General features: G+C 64.9%; 2 protein-coding genes across 6 annotated transcripts; one reads left to right on the plus strand and one right to left on the minus strand.

The window, feature by feature from the left end:
* Nucleotides 1-182: 182 nt before the first annotated feature.
* LOC110481529 (MHC class II regulatory factor RFX1) lies at nt 183-19,212 on the plus strand. Of its 3 annotated transcripts, XM_085563312.1 has the most exons (16): nt 183-404; nt 495-583; nt 3,121-3,206; nt 4,642-5,009; nt 7,171-7,352; nt 9,923-10,042; nt 10,121-10,236; nt 10,318-10,436; nt 10,516-10,604; nt 11,023-11,174; nt 11,791-11,888; nt 12,783-12,932; nt 14,826-15,034; nt 16,242-16,395; nt 17,347-17,392; nt 17,761-17,859. In XM_085563312.1, exons 1-15 carry the CDS (start codon nt 191-193, stop codon nt 17,385-17,387), a joined length of 2,187 nt encoding a protein of 728 aa, XP_085419438.1. In that variant the 5' UTR covers nt 183-190; the 3' UTR covers nt 17,388-17,392; nt 17,761-17,859. The 3 variants fall into 3 exon arrangements, with proteins under 3 accessions (XP_085419438.1, XP_085419437.1, XP_077643783.2); XM_085563311.1 differs by having other exon boundaries at nt 183-583; XM_077787657.2 differs by lacking the exons at nt 183-404; nt 495-583; nt 3,121-3,206 and having other exon boundaries at nt 4,859-5,009; nt 17,761-19,212.
* A 903-nt stretch (nt 19,213-20,115) lies between these two features.
* DCAF15 (DDB1 and CUL4 associated factor 15) lies at nt 20,116-27,726 on the minus strand. 3 transcript variants are annotated; one of them, XR_014950475.1, is made up of 14 exons: nt 27,567-27,726; nt 26,480-26,577; nt 25,948-26,080; nt 25,275-25,381; nt 24,873-25,009; nt 24,603-24,773; nt 23,536-23,976; nt 23,364-23,455; nt 23,133-23,261; nt 22,051-22,136; nt 21,881-21,985; nt 21,113-21,228; nt 20,385-20,504; nt 20,116-20,209 (listed from the first exon to the last, which is right to left on the minus strand). XR_014950475.1 is itself a non-coding variant. In XM_085563316.1 (13 exons), exons 1-13 carry the CDS (start codon nt 27,693-27,695, stop codon nt 20,449-20,451), a joined length of 1,794 nt encoding a protein of 597 aa, XP_085419442.1. In that variant the 5' UTR covers nt 27,696-27,726; the 3' UTR covers nt 20,304-20,448. The 3 variants fall into 3 exon arrangements, 2 of the variants coding, with proteins under 2 accessions (XP_085419442.1, XP_077643782.1); XM_085563316.1 differs by lacking the exon at nt 20,116-20,209 and having other exon boundaries at nt 20,304-20,504; nt 21,113-21,222; XM_077787656.2 differs by lacking the exon at nt 20,116-20,209 and having other exon boundaries at nt 20,304-20,504.
* Nucleotides 27,727-27,913: the final 187 nt, after the last annotated feature.

Below are 27,913 nucleotides of genomic sequence, written 5' to 3' on the forward strand. Positions count from 1 at the left end.
CGGTGGGTCTGGGCTCGGGGGCGGGGCTTGAGCGCGCCGCGCGATTGGCGGGCGGGCGGGCCAATGGGGAGGCGGGGCGGGGAGGCGGGAGCCAATGGGGGCGCGCGGGTGGCGGCCGGACACGCCCCCTCCTCCGCCCCCCCGCCTTTCAGGCGCGGTGACGTCACGCGCGGGGAGGGGGGGAAGAATCATGACGTCACTCCCCGCGCTGACCGCCGCCGCTCGCCGTGACGTCACCCCTCCGCCAGCCGTCGGCATGGCGGCGCAGCCCTCCTACGTCACGGAGCTGACGTCAGCAGCGCCGCCGCCGGGGGCGGAGCTGGCGGGCGGCGCCGCCCCCGGGGCGCCCCCCCCGGCCCCCGCCGCGCCCCCGCCCCCGCAGTTCATCGTGGTCGCCGTGGCCGGTGAGCAGCCCCGAAAGCGCCGCGATTCGCCCCAAAAATCCCCCGCGGGCGGCGCGCTGACCCCGGCCCGCCGCCGCTTCTGTCCCGCAGCTGAGGGGCTGCGACCCCCCGAGGGCACCGAGGGCAGCCCCGCGACCCCCGCCGCCCCCCCGGCCGGGCCCAGCCCCGGCGGGCAGCAGGTGCGGGACGGGGGGAATGGGGGGAAAAATGGGGAAATGGGGGGAATGGGGGAATGGGGGGAATGGGGGGAAATGGGGGAAATGGGGAAATGGGGGGAATGGGGAAATGGGGAAATGGGGGGAAATGGGGGGAAATGGGGGAAATGGGGGGGAAATGGGAAAAAGGGGGGGAAATGGGGAGAAAATGGGGGGAAATGGGAAAAACGGGGGAAAACGGGGAGAAATGGGGGGAAACGGGGGGGAAAATGGGGGAAAATGGGGGGGAATGGGGGGAAATGGGAAAAATGGGGGGAAATGGGGGGAAAATGGGAGGAAACGGGGGAAAAATGGGGGAAACGGGGGGAATTGGGAAAAGCGGGGGGAAATGGGGGGAAATGGGGAGAAAAATGGGGGGAAATGGGAAAAACGGGGGGAAACGGGGGGGAAAATGGGGGGAAACGGGGAGAAAATGGGGGGAAACGGAGAGAAAATGGGGAAAACGGGGAGAAAATGGGGGGAACGGGGGAAAAAATGGGAAAAACGGGGGAAAATATGGGGAAAAACGGGGGAAAACGGGGAGAAATGGGGGGGAAATGGGAAAAATGGGGGGAAAAATGGGAGGAAACGGGGAGAAATGGGGGGAAACGGGGAGAAATGGGGGGAAACGGAGAGAAAATGGGGAAAATGGGGGGAACGGGGGAAAAAATGGGAAAAACGGGGGAGAATATGGGGAAAAACGGGGAGAAATGGGGGGGAAATGGGAAAAATGGGGGGAAAAATGGGAGGAAACGGGGGGAAAAATGGGAAAAACAGGGAAAATCTGAGGGAAAATGGGGGAAAACGGGGGGAAACGGGAAAAAACGGGGGAAAATGGGGGGAAACGGGGAGAAACGGGGGAAACGGGAAAAAACGGGGGGAAAACGGGGAAAAATGGGGGGAAACGGGGGAAAACGGGGAAAAACGGGGGGAAACGGGAAAATGGGAAAAACGGGGAAAATCTGAGGGAAAATGGGGGAAAACGGGGGAAAATGGGGGAAAATCAGGGGAAACGGGGAAAAACGGGGGCGAAATGGGGAAAACGGGGAAAAACGGGGGAAAACAGGAGAAAAATGGGGGAAAATGGGGGAAAATCGGGGAGAAAATGGGGAGAAATGGGGGAAAATGGGGAAAAACGGGACTGGGAAATGGGCGAAACAGGCTGGGAATGGTGAAAATGGTGATTAAAGTTACCCAAAATAGGGATACAAGTTACCCAAAATGGGATGGGAGGGGGAAAAGTGGGATTAAAGTTATCCAAAATGGGCTGGAATTGGGTGAAATTGTGATAAAAGTTACCCAAAATGGGCAGGAATGGGGGAAAAGTGGGATTAAAGTTTTCCAAAATGGGATGGGAGGGGGAAAAGTGGGATAAGGTGTCCCAAAATGGGCTGGAAGGGGTGAAAATTGTGATTAAAGTTGGACAAAATTGACAGGAATGGGGTAAAATTTAATTAAAGTTGCCCAAAATATCCAGAATTGGGGCGGGAATGGGAGAACTGGGATAAATTTGGGATAAAGCTTTGGTGGAGTGAGTTGAATTGGGATAAATTTGGGATAGATAAATTTGGGATAAGTGTAGAATGTACCTGGGATAAATTGGGATAAACTCGTGAGAAATTCGGGGTGAATTTGGGATCATTCTGGGGTAAAGTTGGGATAAATTTGGGTAAATTCGGGATAAACTTGGGATAAATTTGGGAATATTTTGGAGTAAATTGGGATAAATTTGGGATATTTTTGGGGCAAGTTTGGGGTAAACTTGGGATAATTCTGGGATAATTTTGGGGTAAATTGGGATAATTTTGGGATAATTTTGGGATAATTTTGGGATAAATTAGGGATACTTTTGGGGTAAATTTGGGATAATTTAGGGATAATTTTGGGATAAATTAGGGATAAATTTGGGGTAAATTTGGGATAATTTAGGGGTAAATTTGGGATAATTTAGGGGTAAGTGTGGGTACATTCGGGATAAACTTGGGATAAATTTGGGAATATTTTGGAGTAAATTGGGATAAATTTGGGATATTTTTGGGGCAAGTTTGGGGTAAACTTGGGATAATTCTGGGATAATTTTGGGGTAAATTTGGGATAAATTAGGGATACTTTTGGGGTAAATTTGGGATAATTTAGGGGTAAGTGTGGGTAAATTCGGGATAAACTTGGGATAAATGTGGGAATATTTTGGAGTAAATTGGGATAAATTTGGGATATTTTTGGGGCAAGTTTGGGGTAAACTTGGGATAATTCTGGGATAATTTTGGGGTAAATTGGGATAAATTAGGGATAAATTAGGGATACTTTTGGGGTAAATTTGGGATAATTTAGGGGTAAGTTTGGGATAAATTAGGGATAATTTTGGGGTAAATTTGGGATAATTTTGGAATAAATTAGGGATACTTTTGGGGTAAATTTGGGATAATTCAGGGGTAAGTGTGGGTACATTCGGGATAAACCTGGGATAAATGTGGGAATGTTTTGGGGGGTCGGGGTCCCCCTGAGCCCCCCTGCCCCCCCAGGTGCAGCAGCTCCCCCCGGTGCAGCACGTCTTCCCCGCCCCCTTCGTGGAGGGGGGGGATGGGGCCTACCCCCCCCCCGGCGGCATGTGAGCGACCCCTCCCCCACCCCGAGACCCCTCCCCCACCCCCGAGAGCCCTCCCCACCCCCGAGACCCCTCCCCACCCCCACTGACCCCTCCCCACCCCCGAGACCCCTCCCCCACCCCGAGACCCCTCCCCACCCCCGAGACCCCTCCCCACCCCCGAGACCCCTCCCCACCCTCACTGACCCCTCCCCACCCCGAGACCCCTCCCCACCCTCACTGACCCCTCCCCCACCCCGAGACCCCTCCCCCACCCCGAGACCCCTCCCCACCCCCGAGACCCCTCCCCACCCCCGAGACCCCTCCCCACCCCCACTGACCCCTCCCCACCCCCGAGACCCCTCCCCACCCCCGAGACCCCTCCCCACCCTCACTGACCCCTCCCCACCCTCACTGACCCCTCCCCCACCCCTGAGACCCCTCCCCACCCTCACTGACCCCTCCCCCACCCCTGAGATCCCTCCCCACCCCGAGACCCCTCCCCACCCTCACTGACCCCTCCCCCACCCCGAGACCCCTCCCCCACCCCGAGACCCCTCCCCACCCCCGAGACCCCTCCCCACCCCCGAGACCCCTCCCCACCCCCACTGACCCCTCCCCACCCCCGAGACCCCTCCCCACCCCCGAGACCCCTCCCCACCCTCACTGACCCCTCCCCACCCTCACTGACCCCTCCCCCACCCCTGAGACCCCTCCCCACCCTCACTGACCCCTCCCCCACCCCTGAGATCCCTCCCCACCCCCGAGACCCCTCCCCACCCCCGAGACCCCTCCCCCACCCCCGAGACCCCTCCCCACCCTCACTGACCCCTCCCCACCCTCACTGACCCCTCCCCCACCCCTGAGACCCCTCCCCACCCTCACTGACCCCTCCCCCACCCCCGAGACCCCTCCCCACCCCCGAGACCCCTCCCCCACCCCCGAGACCCCTCCCCACCCTCACTGACCCCTCCCCCACCCCGAGACCCCTCCCCACCCCGGAGAACCCTCCCCCACACCCGAGACCCCTCCCCCGAGACCCCTCCCCCACCCCCACTGACCCCTCCCCACCCTCACTGACCCCTCCCCACCCCCGAGACCCCTCCCCACCCCCAAACCTTCCTGACCCCCCAAGACACCGAGACCCTCCCCACCCCAAACCTGCCGGACCCCCCGAGACCCCTCCCCACCCCCGGGACCCCTCCCCACCCCTGCTGACCCCCCCCTTGCCCTCCCCCACCCTGAGGGCTCTCCCCTCCCCCACCCCTCGGGGTCTCCCCCCCGCCCTCCCCCACCCTGAGGGCTCTCCCCTCCCCCACCCCTCGGGGGTCTCCCCCCTGCCCTCCCCCACCCTGAGGGCTCTCCCCTCCCCCCCTTACCCTCCCCCACCCCTCGGGGTCTCCCCTCCCCCCCCCCGCCCTCCCCCACCCTGAGGGCTCTCCCCTCCCCTCTCCCGCAGCCGCTCGGGCTCGTTCCCGTTCGCCGAGGCTCCTCTCTTCGCCCAGAACTCGGGGGGCTACTTCGAGGGGGGGGGCGGGGCGGCCCCGGTGCAGCCCAGCCCCCCCCCGCCGCCCCCTCCCCCCCCCCCCGGCGCCCCCCGCCCCCTCCGGGGCGCCCCCGCCCCCCCCCGGCGGCGCCCTGTTCGTGGGGGGGGGCGGCGCGGGGGGCGGGGCGCCCATCCTGGGGGGCGCCGCCCCGCCCCCCCCCGCGGCGCCCCCCGCGGGCGGGGCCGCGACCCCCGGCGGGGGCGGCTTCGCCATCCCGGGGGGCTACGGGGGCGGCGGGGGGGCGGCCTACGCACACACCACCCGCGCCTCGCCCGCCACGGTGAGAGACGGGCAGCGGGGGGCATTTGGGGGGGTCTGGGGGGGGATTTGGGGGGGCTAAAGGGGATTTGGGGGGAAATTGGGGGGGTTTGGGGGGAGTTCGGGGGGTCTGGGGGGGGTTTGGGGGGAAATTGGGGGGGTTTGAGGGGAGATTGGGGGGTCTGGGGGGGGATTGGGGGGGAAATCAGGGGCTTTGGGGGGAGATCGGGGGGTCTGGGGGGGGTTTGGGGGAGCTAAACGGGATTTGGGGGGAAATTGGGGGGGTTTGGGGGGAGATCGGGGGGTCTGGGGGGAGATTTGGGGGGGTCTGGGGGGGATTTGGGGGGGCTAAAGGGGATTTGGGGGGAAATTGGGGGGGTTTGGGGGGAGATCGGGGGGGTTTGGGGGGAGATTTGGGGGGAAATTGGGGGGTTTGGGGGGAGATCGGGGGGTCTGGGGGGGGATTTGGGGGGTGTTTGGGGAGAAATCGGGGGGGCTAAAGGGGATTTGGGGGAAATCGGGGGGGTTTGGGGGGAGATCGGGGGGGGGTTTGGGGAGAAATCGGGAGGCCTAAAGGGGATTCGGGGGGGGATCGGGGGGGTTTGGGGGAGATTGGGGGGTTTGGGGGGAGATTTGGGGGGAAATCAGGGGGTTTGGGGGGAGATCGGGGGGTCTGGGGGGGGATTTGGGGGGTGTTTGGGGAGAAATTGGGGGGGCTAAAGGGGATTTGGGGGGGGATCGGGGGGTTTGGGGAGAAATTGGGGGATTGGCGGGGAGATAGGGGGGTCTGGGGGGGATTTCGGGGGTTTGGGGGGAGATCGGGGGTCTGGGGGGGGATTGGGGGGGAATCAGGGGGTTTGGGGGGAGATTTGGGGGTCTGGGGGGGGATTTGGGGGGAAATTGGGGGGTTTGGGGGGAGATTGGGGGTCTGGGGGGGGATTGAGGGGGTTTGGGGAGAAATCGGGGGATTGGGGGGGAGATCGGGGGGGTTTGGGGGGAGATCGGGGGGTTTGGGGTTTCAGGATGCTGGGATTCGGGGAGCAGGGCTGTTTCGGGGTGGGGATTTTTGGGGAGCAGGGCCGTTTCAGGGTGCTTTTTCGGAGCGCAGGGGAGTTTCGGGGTGGTTTTTGGGGCTCAGGGCTATTTCAGGGTGGTCTCTCGGGGTGCAGGGCCGTTCCGGGGTGGTTTTTTCGGGGTGTAGGGCCATTCCGGGGTGGATTCTTGGGGTTCAGGGCCATTCCGGGCTGGTTTTTTCGGGGTTCAGGGCTATTTCAGGGTGGTTTTTCAGGGTTCAGGGCCGTTCCGGGCTGGTTTTTTCAGGGTTCAGGGCCGTTCCGGGGTGGATTCTCGGGGTTCAGGGCTATTTCAGGGTGGTCTCTTGGGGTTCAGGGCCGTTCCGGGGTTGGTTTTTTGGGGCTCAGGGCTATTTCAGGGTGGTTTTTTCGGGGCTCAGGGCCGTTCCGGGCTGGATTCTCGGGGTGCCGGGCCGTTGCGGGCTGGTTTTTTCGGGGTTCAGGGCCATTCCGGGGTGGATTCTCGGGGCTCAGGGCCATTCCGGGCTGGTTTTTTCGGGGTGCAGGGCCGTTCCGGGCTGGATTCTCGGGGCTCAGGGCCATTCCGGGCTGGTTTTTTCGGGGTGCAGGGCCGTTCTGGGGTGGATTCTTGGGGTTCAGGGCCATTCCGGGCTGGTTTTTTCGGGGTTCAGGGCTATTTCAGGGTGGGTTTTCAGGGTTCAGGGCTGTTCTGGGCTGGTTTTTTCGGGGTTCAGGGCTGTTCCGGGCTGGTTTTTTCAGGGTTCAGGGCCGTTCCGGGCTGGATTCTCGGGGTTCAGGGCCGTTGCGGGCTGGTTTTTTCGGGGTTCAGGGCCGTTCCGGGCTGGTTTTTTCGGGGTTCAGGGCCGTTCCGGGGTGGTTTTTTTGGGGCTCAGGGCTATTTCAGGGTGGTTTTTTCGGGGCTCAGGGCCGTTCCGGGCTGGATTCTCGGGGTTCAGGGCTGTTCCGGGCTGGTTTTTTCAGGGTTCAGGGCTGTTCCGGGCTGGTTTTTTCGGGGTGCAGGGCTGTTCCGGGCTGGTTTTTTCAGGGTTCAGGGCCGTTCCGGGCTGGATTCTCGGGGTTCAGGGCCATTCCGGGCTGTTTTTTTCGGGGCTCAGGGCCGTTGCGGGGCGCGCTGACCTGTGCCCGCAGGTGCAGTGGCTGCTGGACAATTACGAGACGGCCGAGGGCGTGAGCCTGCCCCGCAGCGCGCTCTACTGCCACTACCTGCTGCACTGCCAGGGCCACAAGCTGGAGCCCGTCAACGCCGCCTCCTTCGGCAAGCTCATCCGCTCCGTCTTCATGGGGCTGCGCACGCGGCGCCTCGGCACCAGGTCTGCCAAACGTCCCGGAAACAGCCGGGAATTGTCCCGAAAATAGCCTGAAATTGTCCCGGAAACAGCCGGGAATTGTCCCCAGATTGTCCCCAAACTGTCCCGGAAACAGCCGGGAATTGTCCCCAAATTGTCCCGAAAATAGCCTGAAATTGTCCCGGAAACAGCCGGGAATTGTCCCTAAATTGTCCCGAAAATAGCCTGAAATTGTCCCGGAAACAGCCGGGAATTGTCCCGGAAACAGCCGGGAATTGTCCCCAAACTGTCCCCAAACTGTCCCGGAAACAGCCGGGAATTGTCCCCAGATTGTCCCGGAAACAGCCGGGAATTGTCCCCAAATTGTCCCCAAATTGTCCCGAAAATAGCCTGAAATTACCCCGAAATTATCCCAAAAACAGACGGGAATTGTCCCGAAAATAGCCTGAAATTGTCCCGGAAACAGCCGGGAATTGTCCCCAGATTGTCCCCAAACTGTCCCGGAAACAGCCGGGAATTGTCCCCAAATTGTCCCGAAAATAGCCTGAAATTGTCCCGGAAACAGCCGGGAATTGTCCCGGAAACAGCCGGGAATTGTCCCCAAACTGTCCCAAAAACAGCCGGGAATTGTCCCGAAAATAGCCGGGAATTGTCCCCAGATTGTCCCAGAAACAGCCGGGAATTGTCCCTAAATTGTCCCGAAAATAGCCGGGAATTGTCCCCAAATTGTCCCCAAATTGTCCCAGAAACAGCCGGGAATTGTCCCCAAATTGTCCCGAAAATAGCCGGGAATTGTCCCCAAATTGTCCCCAAATTGTCCCAGAAACAGCCGGGAATTGTCTCCAAATTGTCCCAGAAACAGCCGGGAATTGTCCCCAAATTGTCCCGAAAATAGCCTGAAATTACCCCAAAATTATCCCAAAAACAGACGGGAATTGTCCCGAAAATAGCCTGAAATTGTCCCGGAAACAGCCAGGAATTGTCCCCAAATTGTCCCCAAATTGTCCCAAAAATAGCCTGAAATTACCCCAAAATTATCCCAAAAACAGACGGGAATTGTCCCGAAAATAGCCTGAAATTGTCCCGGAAACAGCCGGGAATTGTCCCCAAATTGTCCCGGAAACAGCCGGGAATTGTCCCCAAATTGTCCCGGAAACAGCCGGGAATTGTCCCGGAAACAGCCGGGAATTGTCCCCAAATTGTCCCCAAATTGTCCCGGAAACAGCCGGGAATTGTCCCCAAATTGTCCCGAAAATAGCCGGGAATTGTCCCCAAATTGTCCCCAAATTGTCCCCAAATTGTCCCAGAAACAGCCGGGAATTGTCCCCAAATTGTCCCGGAAACAGCCGGGAATTGTCCCCAAATTGTCCCCAAATTGTCCCCAAATTGTCCCAGAAACAGCCGGGAATTGTCCCCAAACTGTCCCGAAAATAGCCTGAAATTACCCCAAAATTATCCCAAAAACAGACGGGAATTGTCCCCAAATTGTCCCGAAAATAGCCTGAAATTACCCCAAAATTATCCCAAAAACAGACGGGAATTGTCCCGAAAATAGCCTGAAATTGTTCCGGAAACACCCAGGAATTGTCCTGAAATTATCCTGAAAATATCCCAAAATTATCTTGAAAACAGCCTGAAATTATCCTGAAATTATCCCGAAAACAGCCTGAAATTATCCTGAAAATATCCCAAAAATAGCCTGAAATTGTCCCGAAATTATCCCGAAAACAGTCTGAAATTGTCCTGAAATTATCCTGAAAATAGCCTGAAATCCTGAAAATATCCCAAAATAGCCTGAAATTATCCGTAAATTATCCAGAAAATGTCCCAAAAAATATCCTGAAATTATCCTGAAAATATCCTGAAACTATCCAGGAGATGTCCCGAAAATAGCCTGAAATTATCCTGAAAATGTCCCGAAAATATCCAGAAAATGTCCCGAAAACAGCCTGAAATTGTCCTGAAAATGTCCCGAAAGTATTCTGAAAACAGCCTGAAATTATCCCAAAAATATCCTGAAATTATCCCCAATTATCCTGAAAGTGTCCCAAAAATATCCCAAAATTATCCTGAAAATATTCCCAAATATCCTGAAAACCTCCTGAAAATAATCTTGAAAATAATCCTGAAGTTATCCTGAAATTATCCTGAAAATAGTCTGGAACTATCCTGAAAATACCCCAAAAAAATCCTGATAATATCCCCAAAAAATCCTGGAAATATCCCAAAAAAAAATCCTGAAAATACCCCCAAAAAAATCCTAAAAAAATCCCGAAAATATTTTTAAAAATACCCCAAAAAATCCTTAGAACATCCCCAAAAAAATTCCGAAAATACCCCCAAAGAAACCCCCCCAAAAAATTCCCAAATTCCCCCAAAATTCCCCCAAATCCCGCGGTGAGCGCCGCCGCCGCAGCGCCGCCTGCTGGGCGCAGGGCGCCATTGCACCCCCAGCCAGGGGAGACCCCCGAAGTGCCCGGGGGGGTCCAGCCCCCAAAACCCCCAAAAATCCCCCAAAATCCCCCCAAACTCCCCCAAACTCCCCCAAAATCCCCCCAAAACCCCCCGTAACCCCGAGCGCCCCCGTTTTCCAGGGGGAACTCCAAGTACCACTACTACGGGCTGCGCATCAAGGCGGGCTCGCCGCTGCTGCGGCTGGTGGAGGACCAGCAGCACCTGGCCATGCGGCAGCAGCCCTTCGCGCAGAAACAGCGGTGAGCAGCCCCCCGAAACCCCCCGGGAGCCCCCCAAAACCCGCCCGGCGCCCCTCACCCCTCCTGGCCCCCCCACAGCCTCAAACCCGTGCAGAAAATGGAGGGGGGGGTCACCAACGGCGTCTCCTCGGCGCCGGCCGCCCCCGGCGTCCCCGACATCAGCGCCCAGGTGCAGCAGTACCAGCAGTTCTTGGGTGAGTGCCCCCCCAAAAATCGCCTCCCCCAAATCCCCGAGGATTTTGGGGTTCCCTCGTGACACCCCCAAATCCCCGCAGACGCCTCCCGCTCGCTGCCCGAGTTCCCCGAGATCGACGTGCAGGGCAAGGGGCTCCCCGAGGGCGCGGGGCCGGAGGACGTGCGGGCGTTCCAGCAGCTCTACCGGGAGCACTGCGAGGTGGGGGAGCCCCCCGAACCCCGCAGCGACCCCTCCCCGCACCGGGGGACCCCCCTGAGCCCGCTGTGCCCCCCAAAAGGCCATCGTGGACGTGATGATCAACCTGCAGTTCTCGCTGGTGGAGACGCTCTGGAAAAGCTTCTGGCGCTGCAGCGGCGAGAGCGACGCGTGAGGAGGGGGCCCCGAAACTCGAGGGGGGTCCCCGAGTTTTGGGGAGGGGGTTTGAGGGCTGGGGGGGGGTACGTGGGACAGCAGATTTGGGGGATCACGGGTTTTGGGGTGACCCCGTTCCCTCTGCCTCCAGGGGTTGGGGGTCCCTCGGTTTTCGGGGGGAGCCCAAAGCCCCTCTCCCCGGGGGTTGGGGTCTCCCAGGTTTCGGGGAGCCCAAAGCCCCTCTCCGTGGGGGTTGGGGTCTCCCAGGTTTTGGGGTGAGCCCAAAGCCCCTCTCCCCGGGGGTTGGGGTCTCCCAGGTTTCGGGGGGAGCCCAAAGCCCCTCTCCCCGGGGGTTTTGGGGGGGAGCCCAAAGCCCCTCTCCCCGGGGATTGGGGGTCTCCCGGGTTTCGGGGTGACCCCTCTGCGCCCCCAGGCAGGAGGAGGCCGAGCGGCGCCTGCCCCGGCGGCGGCTGCTGCTGCTGGCGCGGCTGGAGCCCGTCCTGCGCTGGGTGCGCGACTGCGACCACGCGCTCTACCAGGGGCTGGTGGAGATCCTGGTGCCCGACGTGCTGCGCCCCATCCCCAGTGAGCCCCGAACCCCAAAACCCCCCGGGAACCCCAAAAACTCCTGAGGGACCCCCCAAACCCGGCACGGCCCCAAAATCACAGATACACAGCCCAAAACCCCCTGGGAACCCCCCAAAAACTCCTGAGGGACCACCCAAACCCGGCACGGCCCCAAAATCACAGATACACACCCCAAAACCCCCCGGGAACCCCCCAGGAACTCCTGAGGGACCCCCCAAACCCGGCACGGCCCCAAAATCACAGATACACACCCCAAAACCCCCCGGGAGCCCCCCAGGAACTGCCCAAATCTGCCATGGGTCCCAGAAACCCACAAAACCCCCCCAGGGGTCCCCAAAACCCCCTCAGGAACCTCCTGGATTTGGCACGACCCCAAAACCCCCCCCAAGAACCTTCCAAAATCCCCCCCAGATTTTCTAAACCCCCCAAGAAACCCCCAAAAACCCAAAAAAAACCCTAAAACCTCCCAGGGACGCCCCCAAACCCAGCATGAACCCCCTAACCGAGACCGAGATTTCCTCAAACCCACAAAAATTCACCGTGCCCCCCCAAACCCTGCCGTGCCCCCCAAACCCTGCCGTGCCCCCCAAACCCTGCCGTGCCCCCGTTGCAGGTGCCCTCACCCAGGCCATCCGGAATTTCGCCAAGAGCCTGGAGAGCTGGCTGGGCAACGCCATGGTCAGCATGCCCGAGGAGCTGGTGCGGGTCAAGGTGCGTGTGGGGGGCCCGGGGGGTTTTTTGGGGGGTCCCCGGGGCTTTTTGGGGGGTCCCCGGGGCTTTTAGGGGGGTCCCCGGGGCTTTGGGGGTGAGTTAGGTGTCTTGCAGATGGGTTTGGGGGGACCCTGGGGTCTCTTTGGGGGGGTCCTGTCCTTTTCAGGAACCCTGGGGGGCTCTGGGGGTGTCCCCCCGAGTCCCGCAGACGTTTGGGGGGGCTCACGGTGGGTCTGGGGGGGTCCTGAGGTGCCCCCCATGCCCTGGGGGAGCCCCCCCTGTGCCCACAGGTCCCCGCAGGGTGGGCGCTCGCCCAGGTACAGCCGCCTCTGCTGGGCCCTGCGGTGCTCTGGGGGGTCTCCGGGGGTTCCCGGGGGTTTCTGGGGGTCTCCGGGGGTTCCCGGGGGTTTCTGGGGGTCTCCAGGGGTCCCCGGGGGTCCCCGGGGGTTTCTGGGGGTCTCCGGGGGTTTCTGGGGGTCCCCGGGGGTCTCTGGGGGTCTCCGGGGGTCTCTGGGCATACCCGGGGGTCTCCGGGAGTCCCCGGGGGTCTCTGGGGGTCTCTGGGGGTTCCCGGGGGTCCCCGGGGGTTTCTGGGGGTTCCCGGGGGTCTCTGAGGTGCCCCGGGGGTCTCTGGGGGTCCCCGGGGGTCTCTGGGGGTCTCTGGGGGTCTCCGGGGGTTTCTGGGGGTCTCTGGGGGTCTCTGGGGGTCTCCAGGGGTTTCTGGGGGTCTCCGGGGGTTCCCGGGGGTCCCCGGGGGTCTCTGGGGGTTCCCGGGGGTCTCTGGGGGTCTCCGGGGGTCTCCAGGGGGTCTCTGGGGGTTCCCGGGGGTCTCTGGGGGTCTCTGGGAGTCTCTGGGGGTCTCCGGGGGTCTCTGAGGTGCCCCCCTGCCCGCAGGCCGCCGCGGCGGGCGCCTTCGCGCAGACCCTGCGCCGCTACACGTCCCTGAACCACCTGGCGCAGGCGGCGCGCGCCGTGCTGCAGAACACGGCCCAGATCAGCCAAATGCTCAGCGACCTCAACCGCGTGGACTTCGCCAACGTGCAGGTCCGGCACCCCGAAAGCGGGCTGGGCACCCCGAAAACGGGGTGGGGACCCCGAAAAATGGGATGGGGACCCCGGAAACGGGGTGGGGACCCTGAAAAATGGGGTGGGGACGCTGAAAAATGGGGTGGGGACACTGAAAACAGGGTGGGGACCCCAAAAAATGGGGTGGGGACCCCAAAAATGGGGTGGGGACCCCGGAAACGGGGTGGGGACCCTGAAAAATGGGGTGGGGACGCTGAAAAATGGGGTGGGGACACTGAAAAATGGGATGGGGACCCTGAAAATGGGGTGGGGACCCCGAAAAATGGGATGGGGACCCCGAAAAATGGGTTGGGGACCCTGAAAATGGGGTGGGGACCCTGAAAAATGGGGTGGGGACACTGAAAAATGGGATGGGGACCCCGAAAATGGGGTGGGGACCCCGAAAAATGGGATGGGGACCCCGAAAAATGGGTTGGGGACCCTGAAAATGGGGTGGGGACCCCGAAAAATGGGATGGGGACCCCGAAAATGGGGTGGGGACCCCGGAAATGGGATGGGGGCCCCGGAAAATGGGGTGGGGGCCCCGAAAATGGGGTGGGGACCCCGAAAATGGGGTGGGGGCCCCGGAAACCGACTGGGGACCCCGGAAACAGGCTGGGGACCCTGGAAACAGGGTGGGGACCCCGGAAATGGGGTGGGGGCCGTGAAAAAGGGGGTGGGGACCCCAAAAACTGGATGGGGACCCTGAAAAATGGGATGGGGACCCCAAAAAGGGGTGGAGACCCCGAAAAACGGGATGGGAGGGCACAAAACACCCTCCACCCAAAATAGGGATGGGAGGCACTGAAATGGGGATGGGAGACCCCAAAACAGGATGGGGGACCCAAAATGGGGCGGGGGGACCCCGAAATGGGGCTGGGGAGCACACAGTGGGGATGGGGACCCCGAAACGGGCTGGGGGGGCGCTGAAATGGAGATGAGGGGACTCCAAAATGGGGATGGGGACCCCAAAATATCCCACTGCCCTCCCGGATCCGCAGCCCCTGAGCTGGGGGAGATTCCCGGTGCCGTTCCCGGTTCCCGGGCTCTCTCCGGTGCCGTTCCTGATCCCGGGGGCGGTTCCTGGGGCGGTTCCCGATCCCTGGGGCGGTTCCCGGGGTTCTCTCCGGGGCTATTCCCGGTGCCGTTCCCGGTTCCTGGGGGCTGTTCCCGGTTCCCGGGGGCGGTTCCCGATCCCGGGGGCGGTTCCCGGTGCCGGTTCCGGGGCTCTGTCCGGTTCCCGGGCTCTCCCGGGGGCGGTTCCCGGTGCCGTTCCCGGTTCCCGGTGCCGTTCCCGGTTCCCGGTGCCGTTCCCGGTTCCCGGGGGCGGTTCCCGGTGCCGTTCCCGGTTCCCGGTGCCGTTCCCGGTTCCCGGTGCCGTTCCCGGTTCCCGGTGCCGTTCCCGGTTCCCGGGGGCGGTTCCCGGGGGCGGTTCCCGGTTCCCGGTGCCGTTCCCGGTTCCCGGGGGCGGTTCCCGGTGCCGTTCCCGGTTCCCGGAGCCGGGCTATCCCGGGGGCGGTTCCCGGTGCCGTTCCCGGTTCCCGGTGCCGTTCCCGGTTCCCGGTGCCGTTCCCGGTGCCGTTCCCGGTTCCCGGTGCCGTTCCCGGTTCCCGGGGGCGGTTCCCGGTGCCGTTCCCGGTTCCCGGTGCCGTTCCCGGTTCCCGGTGCCGTTCCCGGTTCCCGGTGCCGGGCTCTGTCCCAGGCTCTCCCGGGGGTGGTTCCCGGGGGCGGTTCCCGATCCCGGGGGCGGTTCCCGATCCCGGGGGCGGTTCCCGGTGCCGTTCCCGGTTCCCGGTGCCGTTCCCGGTTCCCGGTGCCGTTGCCGGGCTCTCCCGGGCTGTCCCGGTGTCCCGAACGGCCGTGCCCCCGCAGGAGCAGGCGGCCTGGGTGTGCCGCTGCGAGGCGCGCGTGGTGCAGCGCCTGGAGCAGGACTTCAAGGCCACGCTGGGCCAGCAGCACTCGCTGGAGCAGTGGGCGGCCTGGCTGGACGCCGTGGTGGCGCGGGTGCTGCGCCCGCACCTGGGCACGCCCGGCCTGCCCCGCGCCGCCAAGCTCTTCCTGCTCAAGTGGTCCTTCTACAGGTGAGCGGCGAGGAACGGGCCCAAAATGGCCCAAAAACGGCCCAAAAATAGCCCAAAAATGGCCCGAAAACAGCCTGAAAATGGCCCAAAAATAGCCCGAAAAATGGCCCAAAAATAGCCCAAAAACGGCCTGAAAACGGCCCAAAACCGGCCCAAAAACAGCCCGAAAATGGCCCAAAAACGGCCTGAAAATGGCCCAAAAATCAGCCCAAAAACGGCCTGAAAACGGACCAAAAACAGCCCGAAAATGGCCCAAAAACGGCCTGAAAATGGACCGAAAATCAACCCAAAAACTGACTGAAAATAGCCCGAAAAATGGCCCAAAAATCAGCCCAAAAACGGTCTGAAAACGGACCGAAAATCAGCCCAAAAACGGGCCAAGAAACAGCCCAAAAACGGACTGAAATCACATGGGGACAGCTCAAAAACCAGCCCAGAAACGGCCCAAAACCAGCCCAAAAAACAGCCCAAAAACGGCCCAAAAACGTCCTGAAAACGGCCCAAAAAACAGCCCGAAATCACATGAGGACCGCTCAAAAAACAGCCCGAAAACAGCCCAAAATCAGGCGGAAAAAAGCCCAAAAACCAGCCCAAAAACGGCCCAAAACCAGCCCAAAAACGGCCAAAAACCAGCCCAAAACCAGCCTGAAATCACACGGGGACAGCTCAAAAACCAGCCCAAAAACGGCCCAAAACCAGCCCGAAAAACAGCCCAAAAACGGCCCAAAAACGTCCTGAAAACGGCCCAAAAAACAGCCCGAAATCACATGGGGACAGCTCAAAAAACAGCCCGAAAACAGCCCAAAATCAGGCGGAAAAAAGCCCAAAAACCAGCCCAAAAACGGCCCAAAACCAGCCCAAAAACGGGCCAAAAACCAGCCCAAAACCAGCCTGAAATCACACGGGGACAGCTGAAAAACCAGCCCAAAACCGGCCCAAAAATAGCCCAAAAATAGCCCAAAACCAGCCCGAAATTACACAGGGACAGCCCAAATCCAGCCCAAAACTAGCCCAAAATCACACGGGGAGCGCCCAAAACCAGCCCAAATGACGGGGACAGCCCCCCTGACCCCCAGTGCCCCCCGTGCCCCCTGCCCCGTGCCCCCTGACCCCTGACCCTTGCCCCCTGCCCCCTGAGCCCCAGTGCCCCCTGACCCTTGCCCCCTGACCCCTGACCCCTGCCCCCTGACCCGTGGCCGTCCCCCAGCTCCATGGTGATCCGGGACCTGACCCTGCGCAGCGCCGCCAGCTTCGGCTCCTTCCACCTGATCCGCCTGCTCTACGACGAGTACATGTACTACCTGGTGGAGCAGCGCGTGGCGCGGGCGCGGGGCACCTGCCCCATCGCCGTCATGGGCGAGGTGGGCACCTGGGGGGCACCTGGGGGGGTCCAGGGCAGGATTTTGGGGGGCTCAGGACAGGTTTGGGGGGGTCCAGGGCAGGTTTGGGGGGTTCAGGACAGGTTTGGGGGACTTCAGGGCAGGTTTGGGGGGGTCCAGGGCAGGTTTGGGGGGTTCAGGACAGGTTTGGGGGGCTTCAGGGCAGGTTTGGGGGGCTCAGGGCAGGATTTTGGGGGGCTCAGGGCAGGTTTGGGGGGATCAGGGCAGATTTTGGGGGGTCCAGGGCAGGATTTTGGGGGGCTCAGGGCAGTTTTGGGGGGTTCAGGGCAGGTTTGGGGGGCTCAGGACAGGTTTGGGGGGCTTCAGGGCAGGTTTGGGGGGCTCAGGGCAGGATTTTGGGGGGTTCAGGGCAGGATTTTGGGGTCCAGGGCAGGTTTGGGGTGTTCAGGGCAGGATTTTGGGGGGTTCAGGGCAGGATTTTGGGGCTCAGGGCAGGTTTGGGGGGTTCAGGGCAGGATTTTGGGGGGCTCGGGGCAGGTTTGGGGAGGTTCAAAGCAGGTTTGGGGGGGCTCAGGGCAGGATTTTTGGGGGTCCAGGGCAGATTTGGGGGGCTCAGGACAGGATTTTGGGGGGTTCAGGACAGGTTTGGGGGGGCTCAGGGCAGGATTTTGGGGTTCAGGGCAGGTTTGGGGGGGCTCAGGCTGGTTTTTAGGGGCTCACAGGAGGTTTGGGGGGGTTCAGAGCAGGTTTGGAGGATTCAGGGCAGGTTTTGGGGGGCTCAGGTGAGGTTTTGGGTTGTCCAGGGCAGGTTTGGGGGGTTCAGGGTGGTTTTTGGGGCTCAGGTGGGGGGTTTTGGGGTGACGCTTTTGGGGGGTTTTGGGGTGACACTTTTTGGGGGGGTTTAGTGGCGTGACCCTCCCCCAGCCCCCCAAAATCCCGAATCTGACCCCCCCCTTTGCTCCCCCTCCCCAGTTCGCCAACCTCACGAGCTCCCTGAACCCGCAGGACCCTGACAAAGGTGGGTGACCCCCGAAAACGGGGAGGGTCTCGGGTCTCTGTTCTCGGGTCTCGGGTCTCGGGTCTCGGTTCTCGGGTCTCGGTTCTTGGGTCTCGGGTCTCTGTTCTCGGGTCTCGGTTCTTGGGTCTCGGGTCTCGGGTCTCGGTTCTCGGTTCTCGGGTCTCGGTTCTCGGTTCTCGGGTCTCGGGTCTCGGGTCTCGGGTCTCTGTTCTCGGGTCTCGGTTCTCGGGTCTCGGGTCTCGGGTCTCTGTTCTCGGGTCTCGGTTCTCGGTTCTCGGGTCTCGGGTCTCGGTTCTCGGGTCTCGGGTCTCGGTTCCCGGTTCCCGGGTCTCGGGTCTCGGTCCCGGTGTCTGAGCCGCTCCCCGCAGATGAGGAGGACGAGGAGGACGACGAGAGCGACGAGGAGCTGCCGCCGGAGCTGCCGCCGGAGCTGCCGCCGGAGCTGCGGCTGCCGGGCGGCCCCGGCCCCGGCCCCGGCCCCGGCCCCGGCCCCGGCCCCGGCCCCGCGGCGCTGGAGCCGCCGCCGGCCAAGCTGGCCCGGGCCGACCCGCGCGGGCTCCTGGTGCCGGCGCTGCCGTCCAGCTGAGCCCCCGCGGGGGCCGCTCGTGCCTTACGGACCGGCACCGCACCGGGACCGGGATGGGATCGGCACCGGGACCTGATCGGGACCGGCACCGGGACCGGCACCGCACCGGGACCGGGATCGGGATCGGGACCGCGCCGGCACCGGCACCGCACCGGGACCGGGACCGGCACCGGACCGGGACTGGAACCGCGCCAGGACCGGGACCGGCACCGGGACTGGGACCGGACCAGGACCGGGACCGGCACCGGGACTGGAACTGCGCCAGGACCGGGACCGGCACCGGACCGGGATGGGACCGGGACGGGACCAGCACCGGAGCGGGACTGGAACCGTGCCGGGACCGGGACCGCGCTGGGACCGGGACCGGACCGGGACGGGACCGTGCCGGGACCGGGATCAGCACCTGGACCGGGACCGGACCGGGACTGGAACCGCGCCGGGACCGGGATCGCACCTGGACCGGGACCGGACCGGGACGGGACTGTGCCGGGACCGTGATCAGCACCTGGACCGGGACCGGACCGGGACCGCGCCAGGACCGGGACCGGACCGGGACTGGAACCGTGCCGGGACCGGGACCGCGCCAGGACCGGGACCGGACCGGGACTGGAACCGCGCCGGGACCGGGACCGCACCTGGACCAGGACCGGACCGGGACCGCGCCACGACCGGGATCGGCACCGGGACTGGAACCGTGCCGGGACCGGGACCGGACCGGGACCGCGCCAAAGCCCGACCGGGGCCGGGGGTCCCGCGGGGGGGGACGGGGACGCCGCGGGGGGGGGAGGGCGAAAATCCCCGCGGGGACCCCCCCCCGCCCTGCCCCTCCCCCGCAGTGCCAACCCCCCCCGCTGCCTTACGCCCCCTCCCCTCCCCTCCCCCCCCGCATGTCGGGCCCCCCCGCGCTTCGCCTCCCCCCCCGTACTCGATTTTGGCGTTTTTCGATCATTTTGTGCTTTTGCCCCCCCCGGGGGGAGGGGCTGTGTCCGTGGCCGCCCGTGTGGAAATTGGAGCCAAGCCTGGAATTCCTGGGGGGGCGGGGGGCGCGGGGGGGGCGGGGGTGGGCGGGGGTCTCACCCGCGCCCCCCCCCCGCCGCGCGTGCCCCCCGCCCCCTCGCCCCCCCCTGCAGACGCTGTTTTTTACCTTTTGTAGCTTCTTTGTAAAAGGAATAAAAAGCAACGGCGGTGTCGGGCCGGCCCTGCCTGCACGGGGTCACCCCCAAAATCCCCAAAATGAGCCCAAAATCTGCCCCCAGAATCCCCGAAGTGAGCCCCAAATCCCTGTCACCGAAATCTCCAAAATGAGCCCGAAATCTGCCTCCAAAATCCCCGAAATGAGCCCAAAATCCCTGTCACCGAAATCCCCGAAAAGAGCCCCAAATCTGCCCCCAAAATCCCCAAAATGAGCCCCAAATCCTGGCCCCCAGAATCTCCAAAGTGAGCCCCAAATCTGCCCCCAAATCTGCCCCCAAAATGAGCCCCAAATCCCTGTCACCAAAATCCCCGAAATGAGCCCCAAATCTGCCCCCAAAATCCCCGAAGTGAGCCCCAAATCCCTGTCACCGAAATCCCCGAAATGAGCCCCAAATCCCTGTCACCGAAATCCCCGAAATGAGCCCCAAATCCCTGTCACCGAAATCCCTGAAATGAGCCCCAAATCTGCCCCCAAAATCCCTGAAATGACCCCAAATCTGCCCCCAAAATCCCCGAAATGACCCCAAATCCCAGCTGATCCAGAAGTGGCCCGAGGTGGAAATGGGAGTTTTTATTTTGGGGAGGGGGGATTTGAGATCCTCCCCCCCGCCCACCGCCAGCGTAAAACACTGAACGGCAAAAGGAGAGGGAAAAACATTGAAAAAAAGGAAAAAAGGGAAAAAAAGGGAAAAAAGGAAACGAAAGGCCCCAAAGGGGGCGGGGCTGGGTCCGTGTCCATGTGGAGAAGGATCCAGGTGTGACAGCGGGGTCCAGGTGTGTCCCCAGGTGACGCCCTGGGTATCCCCAGGGGTGTCCCAGGTGTGTCCCCAGGTGTCACAGCAGGATCCAGATGTTCCCAGGGGTGTCCCCAGGTGTCACAGCAGGATCCAGGTGTTCCCAGGTGTCCCCCCCAGGTGTCCCCGGGTGTCCCAGCAGGATCCAGGTGTTCCCAGATGTTCCCAGGGGTGTCCCCAGGTGTCCCCAGGTGTCACAGCAGGATCCAGGTGTTCCCAGGTGTCCCCCCCAGGTGTCCCCGGGTGTCCCAGCAGGATCCAGGTGTCCCCAGGGATGTCCCCAGGTGTCCCAGCAGGATCCAGGTGTTCCCAGATGTTCCCAGGGGTGTCCCAGGGATGTCCCCAGGTGTCCCCGGGTGTCCCAGCAGGATCCAGGTGTTCCCAGATGTTCCCAGGGGTGTCCCAGGGGTGTCCCCAGGTGTCACAGCAGGATCCAGGTGTTCCCAGATGTTCCCAGGAGTGTCCCCAGGTGTCCCCAGGTGTCACAGCACGATCCAGGTGTAGCGCTCGTTGTCCGCCAGAACCTTCAGGGAACAGCCTGGGGGGGAGGGGAGGGGAAAAGCAGCGATGGGGGAGGGGCAGGGAGACCCCAGACCCAGGCACGACCCCCAGAAAATCACCCAGGACCCTCCCAAAGGTCCCCAAATTCCCCCAGGACCCCTGGGAGCTCTCAGATCCCCCCCAGACCCTTCCAGAACCCTCTAAACTCCCCCAGGACCCCCTGAGACCTCCCCAGGGTCCCCCCAGCCCCTCCAGGGACCCCCCAAACTCCCCCAGGACCCCCCAGACCCACCCAGGGACCCCCAAACTCCCCCAGGACCCCCCAGACCCACCCAGGGACCCCCAAACTCCCCCAGGACCCCCCAGACCCACCCAGGGACCCCCAAACTCCCCCAGGACCCCCCAGACCCACCCAGGGACCCTCCAGACTCATCCGGGGCCCCCCCAGGGACCCCTCCCAGCCCGTCCAGGACCCCCCAAACTCCCCCAGGACCCCCTCAGACCCCCCCAGGACCCCCTAAACTCCCCTAAGACCACCCAGACTCCCCCAGGGACCCCCTCAGACCCCACCAGGGACTCCCCAGACCCCCCCAGGGACCCCCAAACTCCCCCAGGACCCCCCAGGACCCCCCAGCCCCTGCCCACCCTTGTGCAGGGCCTCGTTGGTCATCCTGTGCACGCCGCGCCCGGGCGCCTCGGGCACGAGCCAGCGCATCACCGTGTCCACGCAGCCCTTGCGGTACGAGCTCCACACGCTGCCGCTGCCGCGGCGGGTCGGGGGCGGCCGGACCCCGGGGACCCCCAAAACCCCAGAGAGACCCCCACGGGGACCCCCACAGGGACCCCCAAAACCCCAGAGAGACCCCCACGGGGACCCCCACACCCCCAGAGAGACCCCCAGATCCCAGAGGGACCCCCAAAACCCCAGAGAGACCCCCAGACCCCACAGGGACCCCCACAACCCCAGAGAGACCCCCACAGGGACCCCCAAAACCCCAGAGAGACCCCCAGACCCCACAGGGACCCCCAGAGGGACCCCGGGGTCCCCACGGGCGCTGATGCCCTGCAGGGTTTGGGGCACCCCAAGAACGGGCGCTGCCGAGGGGGGCTCGGGGTGATTTGGGGGGATCTGGGGGGAGATCGGGGAGGTTTGGGGTGATTTGGGGAGGTTTGGGGGGATTTGGGGAGGTTTGGGGGGATTTGGGGAGGTTTGGGGGGGGCTCAGGGAGGTTTAAGGGGGCTCAGGGTGGGGCACAGAGAGTTCGGGGAGGGGTCCCTGAGCCCCTCCAGAAGCACAAGAAGCGCTCCGGGGGTCTCACCCAGCACCCCCAGAATGGAACCAGCGCCCCCAGCCCCACCCGAGCACCCCAAATCCCCCCAGGTGTCCCCCAGCCCGAACCCGCTGCCCCTCACCTGGTCTGGCCCCTGACCTCGGTGAGGTCGCCCACCCCCACGGTGGCGAAGGCGCCGCTGTTGAGGTCCCAGGCCACCTTGAGGCTCGTGTGGTACGTCCTGGGGCTGCCAAGGGGGGGTCAGCACCGGGCGGGCCCCGGGGGGCTTCGGGGGACCCCCGCCCCGCTCACCGGAGCTGCCCCTGCTCGTCCGGGGAGGGGAAGGCCAGCAGCAGCAGCCCGATGTTGATCACCACCTGGCCGGTCTCGGGGCACACCTGGGGGCACACACGGGGCTGGGTGGGGTTTGGGGGTACCCAGGGGGGGCTGGGGGTACCCAGGGGGGTTTGGGGGTATCCCAGGGGGGGCTGGGTGGGGTCTCGGGGTACCCAGGGGGGTTTTGGGGGTACCCAGGGGGGGCTGGGGGTACCCAGGGGGGGCTGGTCAGGGTTTGGGGGTACCCAGGGGGGTTTGGGGGCACCCAGGGGGGTCTGGGGGTACCCAGGGGTGTTAAGGGGTCCCGTGGGGTCTCTGGGTGGTCTCAGGGTGGGTCTCGGGTGTCTCTGGGTGACCCGGGGGTCTCTCAGGGGGTCCCAGGGGTCCCAGGGGTCCCTGGGTGACCCGGGGGTCTCTCTCAGGGGTCCCGGGGGGTCTCTGGGTGACCGGGGGGGTCTCTCTCAGGGGTCCCAGGGGTCCCAGGGTGACCCGGGGGTCTCTCTCAGGGGTCCCAGGGGTCTCTGGGTGGTCTCAGGGTGGGTCTCAGGTGTCTCTGGGTGACCGGGGGGGTCTCTCAGGGGGTCTCAGGTGTCTCTGGGTGACCCGGGGGTCTCTCTCGGGGGTCCTAGGGGTCTCTGGGTGACCCGGGGGTCTCTCAGGGGGTCCCAGGGGTCTCTCTCGGGGGTCCCAGGGGTCCCAGGGGTCTCTGGGTGACCCGGGGGTCTCTCTCGGGGGTCCCGGGGGGTCTCTGGGTGACCCGGGGGTCTCTCTCGGGGGTCCCAGGGGTCCCAGGGTGACCCGGGGGTCTCTCTCAGGGGTCCCAGGGGTCTCTGGGTGGTCTCAGGGTGGGTCTCAGGTGTCTCTGGGTGACCGGGGGGGTCTCTCTCAGGGGTCCCGGGGGGTCTCTCTCGGGGGTCCCAGGGGTCCCAGGGGTCTCTGGGTGACCCGGGGGTCTCTCTCACGGGTCCCAGGGGTCCCTGGGTGACCCGGGGGTCTCTCTCACGGGTCCCGGGGGGTCTCTGGGTGCCCCGGGGGGGGTCCCGGGGGTCCCTGCCCACCTCGAGGATGACGATGTCGTAGTCGCTGAAGGAGCAGAACTGCCGGGCCCAGGCGGCGTCGTTGCGGATCACCTCGTTGATGACGTACTCGAAGTCCAGCGTCAGCTGCTCCACGGTCAGGAACTGCCCCTGGGGGCGGGGGTCAGCGCCGCCCTGCCCCCCCCAGCCTTGGGGGTCCCCTGGGGTCCCCCCAGCCCCACCCTCGGGGGTCCCGGGGTCCCCCAGCCCCACCTGCGCCGTGGCTCGCTCCCGCAGCGGCCTCAGGCTGCGGCCGCTCAGGTCGGTCACCACGAAGGGCAGCGAGATTTTGTCATCCTCCAGCTCTGGGGGGGGGCACGGGGGTCACCCCGGAGCCGGGGGGCGCCCCCAGCCCCCCCCGGGACCCCCCGGGACCCCCACTCACCCTCGGGGGGCTCCCCGGGCTCCAGCACGTAGCGCAGCTTGGTGTAGTTGACGTAGCCGGGCTCGGGGGGGGTCCCGGGGTGGGGAGGGTCCCCCGGGGGGCTCCCGGGCGCCGGGGGGGGGGTCTCGGGGGGCGCCCCGCGGGGGGAGGGCGGGGGGTCATCGCCCCCCTCCCCGGGACCCCCCCCGGGCCCCCCCCCGGCGCCCTGGGCCCTCCGGAACAGGTCGGCCACGAACTCCTTGGCTTTGGCCACCGCCAGGGACGGGGGGTCCGGGGGCAGCTCGGGGGGCTGCGGGGGTCCCGGGGGGGGCTGCGCGGCCGGGGGGAAGCCCCCAGACCCCTCCAGCTGCTCGGGGGGCTCCGGGGGGGCGTCCTCCCCCCTCCGGCCGGGGCCCGGGGGGTTCCGGCGCCGGTAGAGGATCTGCTGGGAGCTGCTGTCACCTGCGGGGGACGTGGGGGTCAGCGGGGGTCCCGGGGGGTCCTGGGGGGTCGGGAGGGTTTGGGGGTCCCAGGGGGTCCTGGGGGGGGGGTCGAGGGGGCTCGGGAGGTTTTGGGGGTCCCAGGGGGGCTTGGAGGGTTCTGGGATCTCCCCATGGGTTTGGGCAGCTCTGGGGAACTCGAGAGGTTTTGGGGATCCCGGGAGGGGGCTCAGGGGGTCCCAGGGGGATTCAGGGGGTCCCGGGGGGGTCCCAGCGGTCCCAGGGGGATTCAGGGGGTCCCGGGAAGGGGTCCCAGGGGACTCAGGATGCTCAGGGTGTCCCAGGGGAAGCTCAGGGGGTCCCAGAGGTCTCAGGGTGTCCCAGGGGAAGCTCAGGGGGTCCCAGAGGTCTCAGGGGGTCCCAGGAGAAGCTCAGGGGGTCCCAGAGGTCTCAGGGTGTCCCAGGGGAAGCTCAGGGGGTCCCAGAGGTCTCAGGGTGTCCCAGGAGAAGCTCAGGGGGTCCCAGAGGTCTCAGGGTGTCCCAGGAGAAGCTCAGGGGGTCCCAGAGGTCTCAGGGGGTCCCAGAGGTCTCAGGGGGTCCCAGGGGAAGCTCAGGGGGTCCCGGGGGGGGTCCCGGGGGTCCCGGTACCCGCGGGGTGCACGGCGATGGCGCAGGCCACCAGGGAGAAGCTGGTGTTGAGCAGCACGACGTGGTCCTTGCGCAGCTGGAAGGCGGGCTGGAAGGTGGGGAAGGGGTACACCACCTGGAACTTGGTGTGCAGCAGGAAGCCGTGCCGCAGGCACGCCCGGGGGGCTTCGCCTGGGGGCGGGGGGCGTCAGCGGGGCGCCCCGGCCCCCTCCCCAAAGAACCAGAACCCCCACGCCGATGGGGGGAGCTCAGGGGGCTCAGGGGGCTCACCGGGGGTCTCCCCAGCCCGCCGGCAGGCCGGGCAGTGCCGCGGCGGGGGCACGGCCACGGCGCTGACGTAGATGTCGCGGTGGTTCTCGTCGCTCATCAGCATGGCGCTCACCTGCAGCCCCGGCGCCGAGCGCGTGCTGCGGCACGGGGCGCGGGACACGGGGCGTCACCCGGGGCGCCTGGCACACCCGGGCACACCCGGGGCACACCCGGGCACACCCGGGGCACACCCGGGTACACCTGGGCCACACCCGGGGCGCCTGGCACACCTGGGCACACCTGGGCATACCCGGGGCACACCCAGGTACACCTGGGCCACACCCGGGGCGCCTGGCACACCCGGGCACACCCGGGCACACCCAGACCACCCCCGGGCACCCCGGCAGGGCAGGTGGCACCCACTTGAAGCCGAAGACGATGACCTTGTCGCTGTCCCCGGGCCACTCGCACACCGTCAGGTACAGGTCGCTGTAGATCTCCTCGTCCTGGAACAGCCGCACCTGGCGCACCTGGCGGGGCGGGGCCGGCACCGCCGTCACCTGAGGGGCCCCGGGGTCCCTGCCTGCCCCTGGGATGTCCCTGGGATGTCCCCAGCTGTCCCCAGGTGTCCCCAGGCTGTCCCCAGGTGTGCCCGGGTGTCCCCCAGTGTCCCCAGGAGCCCCCAGGTGCCCCCAGGGTGTCCCCAGGTGTGCCCAGGTGTCCCCAGCTGTCCCTGGGATGTCCCCAGGTGCCCCCAGCTGTCCCTGGGATGTCCCCAGGTGCCCCCAGGTGTGCCCAGGTGTCCCCCAGTGTCCCCAGGTGCCCCCAGGATGTCCCCAGGTGTCCCCCAGTGTCCCCAGGTACCCCCAGGCTGTCCCCCAGTGTCCCCAGGCTGTCCCCAGGTGTGCCCTGGCTGTCCCCAGCTGTCCCCAGGAGCCCCCAGGCTGTCCCCAGGAGCCCCCAGGTGCCCCCAGGCTGTCCCCAGGTGTGCCCTGGCTGTCCCCAGCTGTCCCTGGGATGTCCCCAGGTGCCCCCAGGTGCCCCCAGGTGTCCCCCAGTGTCCCCCAGTGTCCCCAGGTGCCCCGGGTGCCCGCACCAGGCGCAGCTTGCTGTGCACATTGAACTCCCACCAGTACAGGTGGTACAGGTAGAAGGAGAAGTCGTCCCCGGAGCTGCTGGTGTAGGACAGGACGTAGCGGCCGCACTTGGAGAAGCCCAGGAAGATGTGCCTGGGGACCCCAAAACGGGGCAGGTAGGTGAAAAAGGAACCCCAAAACGGGGCCAGGCAGGTGAAAAAGGGACACACAGAATCGGGGAGACACCAAAACGGGGCAGGGAGGTGAAAAAGGAACCCCAAAATGAGGCAGGGAGGGCACACAGGGACCCCAAAATGGGCACAGAGAGGTGACAAAGGGACACACAGAACAGGGGTGACACACAGAGGAAGGGTCACCCCAGAGCCCCCAGGGACATGGGGACCCCTGAGGATTTTGGGTCCCCCCCTGCAGATTTGGGGTCTCTCTTGCAGATTTGGGGTCCCCCCCTGCAGATTTGGGGTCCCTCTCGCAGATTTGGGGTCCCTCTCGCAGATTTGGGGTCCCTCTCGCAGGTTTGGGGTCCCCCCTCACCCTGCCCACAGGAACTCCACGTCCACGATGCTCTTGAGGGCGACGCAGACGCGCGGCGGAAGCTTCCGGAACAGCCGGGGCGAGAGCTGCCCGCTGAGCTGGGGGGCACGGGGGGTCAGGGACCCCCAAAACGTCCCCCTGACACCCCCAGACCCCTCAGACACCCCAAACACCCTCAAGACCCCCCAGATCCCCTCAGGGCCCCCCAAACCCCTCAGACACCCCCAGACCGGAGTTCCCCCCTCAGCTCCCCCACCCCATCTTGGGGACCCTCCACCGTGTCTGCACCCCCTCAGAGCCCCTCAGAACCCCTCAGAGCCCCTCAGAACCCCTCACATCCCCCTCAGAGCCCCTCACAGCCCCCTCAGAGCCCCTCACATCCCCCTCAGAACCCCTCACAGCCCCCTCAGAGCCCCTCACATCCCCCTCACAGCCCCCTCAGAGCCCCTCACATCCCCCTCAGAGCCCCTCAGAGCCCCTCACATCCCCCTCACAGCCCCCTCAGAACCCCTCACATCCCCCTCAGAGCCCCTCACAGCCCCCTCAGAGCCCCTCAGAGCCCCCTCAGACCCCCTCACAGCCCCCTCAGAGCCCCTCAGAACCACTCACATCCCCCTCACAGCCCCTCACATCCCCCTCACATCCCCCTCACAGCCCCTCACATCCCCCTCACATCCCCCTCAGAGCCCCTCACATCCCCCTCAGAGCCCCTCAGAACCACTCACAGCCCCCTCAGAGCCCCTCACATCCCCCTCACAGCCCCCTCAGAACCACTCACATCCCACTCACATCCCCCGCACAGCCCCCTCACATCCCCCTCACATCCCCCTCAGAGCCCCTCACATCCCCCGCACAGCCCCCTCACATCCCCCTCACATCCCCCTCAGAACCACTCACATCCCCCTCAGAACCCCTCACATCCCCCTCAGAACCCCTCACAGCCCCTCACAGCCCCCTCAGAACCCCTCACAGCCCCTCAGAACCCCTCACAGCCCCCGCCTCAGCCCGGCCCCGTTTCCCCTCAGCCGCCCCCATCCCTCCCTCAGCGCCCCCCCCATCCCCGCACCCCCCAGCCCGCCGCGCGCACCCGGACGCGGTCGAGCTGCCGGACGAGGTGCTCGCGGCGGCCCCGGGGCGCGGTGCCGGGCGCGGCCGGCCCCGCCGTCCCGCGTTTCCCTCCGGGGCCGCCCCGCTCCGCTTTCGAGCTCGGCGCCATTTTCCCGGCCCGGCCGCTTCCGGCGCGCCGCGCGCCGCGCCCGCCCCGCCCGCGCCGCGCCACGACTGGTCGCCGATGCACCGCCCGCGAAGCTCATTGGTTGGGGCGTACGTCAATCGCCGGCGCGCCCCGCCCCCACGCGGCGATGCAACCAATGGGAATCCGGCAGCCACAATGCGATTGGCTGCTCTCCGTGCCCGTCTGTTCTGGCGGGGTTG

Source organism: Lonchura striata, chromosome 30 (genome assembly GCF_050655825.1).
Source record: "Lonchura striata isolate lonStrDom1 chromosome 30, ASM5065582v1, whole genome shotgun sequence".
Classification (NCBI taxonomy): Eukaryota; Metazoa; Chordata; class Aves; order Passeriformes; family Estrildidae; genus Lonchura; species Lonchura striata.